This window comes from Chrysochloris asiatica, unplaced genomic scaffold (genome assembly GCF_000296735.1).
Source record: "Chrysochloris asiatica unplaced genomic scaffold, ChrAsi1.0 scaffold00085, whole genome shotgun sequence".
Lineage (NCBI taxonomy): Eukaryota > Metazoa > Chordata > Mammalia > Afrosoricida > Chrysochloridae > Chrysochloris > Chrysochloris asiatica.
Window position 1 is genome coordinate 1,011,452 of NW_006408603.1, and position 8,357 is coordinate 1,019,808.

General features: G+C 37.1%; 1 protein-coding gene across 1 annotated transcript in view; it reads right to left on the reverse strand.

Annotated features, from left to right (window-relative positions):
- The window catches only part of LOC102836586 (bile acid receptor-like), a 40,191-nt gene that overhangs the window by 6,061 nt on the left and 25,773 nt on the right, over positions 1-8,357 (reverse strand). Inside the window, exons 8-9 of the mRNA XM_006865990.1 lie at positions 5,629-5,751; positions 5,351-5,464 (exon numbers count right to left, since the gene is read on the reverse strand). Of these exons, the coding sequence (XP_006866052.1) occupies positions 5,351-5,464; positions 5,629-5,751 (237 nt within the window). The remainder of the gene's footprint in view (positions 1-5,350; positions 5,465-5,628; positions 5,752-8,357) is intronic.

The window sequence follows — 8,357 nt, forward strand, 5'->3', positions numbered from 1 at the left end:
ATAGCCCTCAGAATCACAGCAACTCAATCCACCACAGCACGACAGACAGACGAGTGGTGGCCGTTTGGTTTTATGTCTATATGTATGTATCTACTCATAGATTATTGTTATTATTACTATTACAGGATTATATATATAATAGTATTTGCCTTTAACTCAGTCTCCTGCCAGTGTCTTCCTTTGCCTTGATCTTTTTGTGCTGACCTCTCCCTTGTTGTGTATTGCCTCCCCCTTCACCCAAGTTAATACGAATATATACTATAGTTAGTGATTTATGCTTCCTTGCCCTTACCCCTTAAATAAAATTTTAAGTTGAGAGAATAAAATCAATTTAAAAAATTTTTAAGTTCTACAATAATGAAAAATTCACATACAGTCTTTTCTTTTCTCCTTTTAATCAAAAATCACATTGCTATGTTGTGGCACTGCGGGTTAATGCACTAGACTGCAAGGTTGGTTTGAACCACAAGGTCAGCGGTATAAACTCACCAGCCGCTTCTCAAAAGTGCTATGCAGGGTCACTATGAGTCAGAAGTTACTTGACAGCACTTAACAACAACATTCTTAATAATATATTATTTCAAACTCATGGTATTTTATTTACTTATATACAGTTTTTCAAAACAATACTTCCAACATAGAATTTATCATTTTCATTTATTTCACATAACATTAATTTCTGGTCCTCCACAAGCGCTAAAATATTTGTGGAAAGATTTCATGTTTTAAGAATTTTATCTTATTAGAACTTCATTTATATTACAAAAGATGTGGGGGAAATGTTCAAATACTGTCCATCAGAGTGAGAAATAAATTATTAAATATAAAATCCTTTTGATGATTTATTATTTTAATTGTTTGACTGTCTTGCCATCACAAATTTTCTAGTTTGGTCTTACAAAGGATCTCTTTTTTTTTTTTAAAAAAAAACGTTTAAAAAAAAGGTGAACATTAAACAAAGTTTTGTTCCCCTTTAACAATTTATAAACTGCTGTAACAGGAATAGGTTAGTTCATTAGTTTCAATTGCTAACCATCAATCTTGCCTCAATGAAAGAAGTCCAGAAACTACCTTCATTCTCATAGCAGTTTCTTCTAGCTACTCTTTCTCTTATCTATAAATCGATATGTCTTTTCATTCTATTTTCTACTAAATGGAAAAAGTGAAATTTCTTCAGATAAGAACTCTGCTTCGCATTATTTCCTCATAAAGAAAGCATAATTTAACAAGAGCCCTGGTGTGGCGCTATAGGATAAGCACTGGACTGGTAAACCGCAAGGTCAGCAACTCTCAAAAACTATACAGGGTCATAATAAGTCAGAACCAATCCAAGGGTACACAACAATTGTTTCTCTTGAATCTAACTTTGAAAAGAGTTCTAGATGTCCTACTAGTGGTGGTTTTTATAATACACAAAATTTGATGAGCATACTGGTATGGCACTGTAGGATAAGCACTGGTATGGTAACCACAAGGTTGGCAGTTCAGACCCATCAGCTGCTCCTTGGAAACGCTATGAGTTGGAACTGACTTGACAGCTTTTAACAACAGCAACAATGATGTCCATTTTATGAATTGTTGGTAACAATAACCCTGTTCATGTTTTTCAAATCAATCATCCTATGATGATAGAATAGATAGAGAAGATAATACAGATTAAAGAAGTTTAAGAAAAATCACAACATTCTAGAATTTCAGCAATGTTAATAGAAATCCCAATTCTCAGAAAGTGAATTAGTCAATTTAGTGTCCTTTGTTTTCCAAGTGCTAAGTATTTCTGAGTGGTTGTGATTCAGTGTTCTCAGTTCCGTAAGCTTCCCTATGAGATGAGCAAAATGCTGTAGATCGTCTGGATGATAGATTTTTGCATATTTATACAAAATTTGTAAAACTGGTTCTTGTAAACTTTCCACACGTTGCTTATTTTTAAGGCATGGACGATCTGAAAAACATCATCATATTTATCTTAATGTATACTGGAAAGTAATAGAAGATCATTTCAAATAATACAGTTTTTTTAAAATAATAGAATAGTAATACTTATATGTATTCCTCAATATATTCCAGCTATTATGCTAGATAACTTGCATCTATCTTACTTAGTCTTCACTCTATGAAGTTGTATTCTCACTACAACTTTATAGATGAGCTACCAAAAAAAAAAAAAATTACCATAAAGTCACAGAGAAAAGAAGGGTTATACATAGTTCTGAGGATATAGGGCAACCAAGAGCTACTTAAAACTTAAAAAGATCATGTAATTTCCACAAGGCCTGCAGCAAATAAAAGGCAAAAAACTTTGTAAGTAGCTAGTTATAACATATAAGAATCAACCAAGACTTTATAATAGACCAAATTCATTCATACAGTTACTGTGCTGGAAGCATAGCAGCTAACAGACAAAATTTCTCACCCTCATTAAACTTACATTCTGGCTTTGGGAGGAAGTGGGGTAGAAATAAATATACACACATTTTACATTTTTAAATACTATATGGTAACTGTCATGGAACCATAGAATAACTAGAATAAAGTAAGCAAAAATTTGTGTAATGAGGGAAACTTTAGCTTTTATCTTTGTATCATATAAAGCCATTGAAGAGTTATGAGGGAAGGAATTACATTATGAGGAAAGGAAAAGTATTACTGCAAGATCTTAGGAACCTTTGTTAAACAAAAATATCAAAATGAGAAACTGTTGTTTCTCAGCATATCCTCTATCTTCATCTATACATTTCAGAAGGTAGTGTTTTCATCTCTTTAACCCTTCCATTAAGAATTCTTCAATTTACACATCAAAATGGCAGTTTTGCCATCCTCAAGGAACAAAATTTTGTTACTTTTAAATGTTTTTGTAATTTTGGGAATAAAAAGAAGGGGTAAGAGCAGGACTGTAGGTTGAATAGAGTAAGATTTCCAGAAAAATTCTCATAAGGCAGCCCTTGCTACCCTCAAAGAATGAGCCGATGCACTGTCATGGTGTTAAGAAAAATAATAAAATTCTTTAGCACAACATTTAGGGCCTTTTTCTCACCAACGTAGTTTTCAATTTTCTTAAAATTCATAAGAAATCCCTGTGATTGTCTTGTGCCCTTCAAGAAAATCTAACAAGATAACCACTTTGGGAGCCACAAAACAGTCACCATAACTTTCTAAACTGACCTTTCTGCATTGAATTTAACTGGTCAAACTGCTCCCCTTAGAAACCTCTGTTTTCATTGGACCTTGCTCTCTGCATCATATTGGTAAACCGAAGGCTCATCTCTGGTTATTATTAATTTCATAAAGTCATCTTCATTAGCTTCAATCTTGCTTTAAAAATTAATAGAAAGATCAGCTCTTTGAGCCAACTGATCTTCACCAAAGGCTTTTCGCACCCATCAAGCTGAAATGATGCTATGGCCAAGATGTTCACTTAAAATTGAAAATGCCAAACTCCATAAAATACCAATATCAATGTTGTTGTTGTTAAGTGCCGTCAAGTCAGTTCCAACCCATAGCGACCCTGAACAGGGTTTCCGATGCTGTAAATCTTTACAGGAGCAGAAAGCTTCATCTTTCTCCCACGGAGCAACTGGTAGTTTCAAACTGCTAACCTTGAGGTTCGCAGTCCAATTCGTAACCACTACGCTACCAGAGCTCCTTACCAATGTCAATAGCTATAGCATATTTGGTAACTCTATGGTCTACTTCCACCAATTTCTGGACTTCAGTAACAGTTTCTTCATTCACCAAGTTTGAAGGTCTTCCCAACCTTCCTCAAAATTCTTGATTCATCTAAACACTGTTTTTTTTTTTGGGGGGGGGGCAGCAATTCCTATACACTTGTTGCAAAGCTTCAATTATTGTGGAAGATAGACACTTTAGTTTTGTTTAAAATTTGTTATTAGCACTGCCGCCAAAATTTTTCTCATGGCATAAAAGAAAGTATTCCTTTTTTGGAAGCACTCTAATGAGACTTGTAGCCATCCACTGATTGCAGAGACATGTGGTTTAAACTCACCAACTGCTCTGCAAAAGAAAGTTGTGGCAGTCTGCTTTTATAAAGATTAGTCTCAAAAAATTTATGGGGCAGTTCTACTCCATCTTATAGGGTTGCTATGGGTTGAAATCAACTAGACCGCAATGGGGTTTTGCTTTGCTTTTTTTATTAGACAGATATCCAAGTTGAAATGTTGTATCGTTTATCTCATGGAGTCCAGGGGATTAATTTAAATTGGGATACAAATTTGGGAGTAGTCAGCATATAGATGGGGTTTAAAACAATGAGACTGAATGAAATTGCCAAGAAGTAGGTACAAAGAAAAGAGGACTAAGACCTAGGACACGCCAACATTTACCACTGTGGAAATGGAGGAGGGATTAACAAAGGAGACTGAAAAAGAGCAGCTACAGGGAAGGAAAATCAAGAGTGTTTGTTGTTGTTAGTTACCATTAAATCCGTTCCGAGTGTGATATACCGGAAATCAAGTAGGGGAAAAAACGGAAATGTCAAGAAGGTAGAGAGCAATCACTTAGGTCAATTGAAGAAAGTGTTTTTACAGGGGAGAGCGATCTGTTATATCAAATACAGCTAATCAGTCAAGTAAATTGAGAATTGATAACTGAGTATTGGGATCTGCAATGGACAAATTAATGCAGATTGGGGCAAATTACGGTGGAGTAGAGACAAGAGGTCAAAATCTAATTGTAGAGAGTGATTGATTTTGCAGCCCAGGAGCAGAGGTCCCTGGGACCATCAAGTAAGAAGAATGGAGAGTGGGACCCTATCCAGAGAGGCAGTGACACCAGGGATGGAGACAGAGATGATGACGTGGACAGATGGAGTGGCTGGGGACACTGGACTCAGGGAGGGGAGAGGGCTGTGTGCTGGTGGCCGGGGGACAGGCCTGTGTGGTGTAGCCTTTGGTTATTTGATGATGCATGGAGGGGATTGTAATCATTGCAATGAAACAAAATACGATAGGATGAGTGTAAAGCTAATGTCTCCCATGTAAATCTCACAATAAAAACTGGGGGAAAAAAATCTAATTGTAATGGGTTCAAGAGTGAATAGGAAAGAAATGAAGACAGGAGTGTAGACAGCTATTTCAAAAAAAAAAAATTCTGTAAAGTAAAAATTGGAAAGTAGCTGAAAAGGGTCAAGAAAGCATTTTGAAGATGCAAGAAATTACAGCATATTCATAAACAGAAGAGAATAATCTAATCTGGCAGACAAGGGAATCTTGATGAAATAAAATTGGTACATTTGGCAACAATGAATAATTTCATAATATAGCTGCCACAAGTATCATGATTACATTGCCAAACAATCCAAAATTTTACTAGTTCTGTGACAACTTCTCTTTACCTGAAAAATACACAGTTGTTGCTGCAAGCAGAGCATATTCAGTATTAGTAATATTAAGTTCATTCATTCTTCTATAGAAGTAAAACAGTGCAGTAATAAATTCTTCAGTAATACCTAAAAAGAGTAATATAAAAATGTTTTATCTTCCGACTACAGTGCAGAACCAAACATATTGCTATTATCATTTTTTACCTCAAGGCAATATAAGAAATTGAGACATTATATCCAACCAAATTTTTTCCATCCAATATAACATTCTGCATTGTGTGTAATATTACCAGTTAAAGTTGTAGAAGGACTGTCTTCAATATAAAATGTTTCCATGGATGAAAGAACATGTCTAGCATCACTCTGACTATGACAATTCAGTGCATGAACAGCATGATTTGATATCATAGCACCTAGTGAAAAGGAAAAATATAATCTGATTTTTTAATATCTTTACAGACACTAAATTCTATTTCAGAATCCAGCATAACTGTGATATACACTAAGTAACTTGCATCTATCTTACCTAGTCTTCACTCAGTGAAGCTGTATTTTCATTACCACTTTATAGACAAGCTACAAAAAAACCTGAATTATCCAAAACTCACATAGAAAATAAGAATCCTACATAGTTATAACCACCACTCATCTGTCAGTTTGTCATATTATGGTGACTTTCATGTTGCTGTGATTCTGGAAGTTATGCTACCAGTATTTTAAATACCAGTATATCATCCATAATGGACAGGTTTCAGCAGAGCTTCCAGACTAGGATTGAGTAGAACGAACTGCTGGTAGTTTCAAACTGTTGACCTTGAGATTATCAGCCTAACTCATAATCACTGTGCTACCAGAGTTAAATGGAACACATAAACATCAATATTCTAGGCATAAGTGAGCTGAACTGGACTGGTATTGGCCATTTGAATCTAGCAATCACATGATTACTAAGCCAGGAATCACAAATTAAAAATGAATAGCTCGTATTCATCATCAAAAAGAACAGTTCATGATTTATTTTGATGTACAATGCTGTTTGTGATATAATATTCATACATTACAAGACCAGCTAACGCAACTATTATTCAGATTTATGCAACAACCACTAAAGTCATTGAGGATAAAATAGAAGAATTCTACCAAATTCTTCAGCCTGAAATTGAGCAAACAATCAAGCTATACTGATAATTACTGGTGATTGGAATGCAAAAGTTGAAAACAGAAGAAGGATCAGTTGTTGGAAAGAATCACTTTGGTGATAGAAATTATGCTGGAGACCACATGACAGAATTTTGCATGATAGAATTTTGACTTGTTCATTGCAAATACCTTTTTAAACAGCATAAGAGATAACTATACACATGGACCTCACCAGATGGAATACTTAGAAATAAAATTGACTATATCTATGGAGAGAGATGGTAGAAAAGTTCCATATCATATGCAAATTCAGCCTGAAGCAGAAGAGAATTAAATCAAGTCCACCAGAGCCAAAATGTGACCTTGAACATATCACATCTGAATTTAGACATCATCTCAAGAACAGATTTAATGCATTAGACACTAAAGACCAAAGACCAAAGGAGTTGTAGGATGACATCAAGAACACCATACAGGAGGAAAGCAAAAGGTCATTAAGAAGACAAGAAAGAAGGAAAAAAATAAAATGAATGTCTGAAGAGATGCTAAACATGCTTTCCAGCATAGAGATGCAAAAGCAAATGGAAGAGAGGGAACTTCCAGTGCTTCCCTGACCGGGCAGCACAGATACGCGGGCTCCAGAGAAAGCAGAGTGGTATCGCACAGCGGAGGCCCCCGCCTGGTAGATAGACAGCCTTTGGGCAAACATAAAACATTAGGTTTCAACATTATGAGCTTGGTTTTTTAAAAAATCAAACTGCTGAGGAGTTACAAGCATTTTGACCTTCCACCCGCCTGCACTTGGCTTCCACCCCGGGGACTGCCCCGCCCATTGCAGAGCTTTGAGCGCAGGGCTTGAGCGGACCCGTTCAGAGGGCGGACGCTCCTAGAGAGCTACTGGGGCCACAGGAACTAGCGTGGTCCTTCCTGGGGGGGCCTTATTGCCACGTTGGGCATTGTCAGCTTGGATATAGGGCAAATTGGGGTGCTCATAGCACAGGAAGACAGAGAGAGGCATTTTAGACATCATCAGACACAGATGCACCATCTGCCTGCAGCCACTACCCCCGCCCCCCACTTCTTTGGCCTAGGCCAGCCCTCTGCCCAGCGTCCGAGCCTCAGGCCCACCCATCAAGGCGCAGGCCAGCACAAGCTGAGAATCTCTTGAGTAGTAGCTTACTACCAATAACAAAGCAATCCTACTGTGGCTGACTGCAAAGCCTTTTGAACTACAAAGACTGTGTGGTCCAAGCTCACCAGCTTACCACCAATAACAAAGCAATCCTGCTGTGGATGTGTGGGTTTATGCTGAACTGCAAGGACTGTGATTCGAGTTCACCAACTGCTCCTTGGAAACCCTATACTGGGTCGCTGTGGGTCACAATCAACTCCACAACAAGGAGAAGAGCTCAGAAGGTGCTGAAAGAAAGCTAGGACACTAAAGACTTACCTACATTAAGCTACGCTTTTTTCCCCTCTTTTCTCTGCCCTCCCCCCCCTTTTTTTTTTTTTTTTATTAGAGACTGCCTTATTCAAGAACACAGGCCAGCCCAAGCTGAGACATCCTTGAGTAGTTGTTTACCATCAATAACAAAGCAGTCCTACTGTGGCTGACTGCAAAGCCTTTTGAACTACAAAGACTGTGGTCCAAGCTCACCAGCTGATCCTTGGAAACCCTATACTGGGTTACTGTGGGTCACGATCCACAGCATATCAACAAGGAGATGAGCTCAGAAGGAACTGAAAGAGAGTTAGAACATTAAAGACTTACTTACATTAAGCTATGCTTTTTTCCTCTCTTTCTTCTGCTCCTCCCCTTTTGTTTTTTGTTTTTGTTTTGTGATTAGAGACTGCCTTATTCAATCTTGTTTTCACTGGT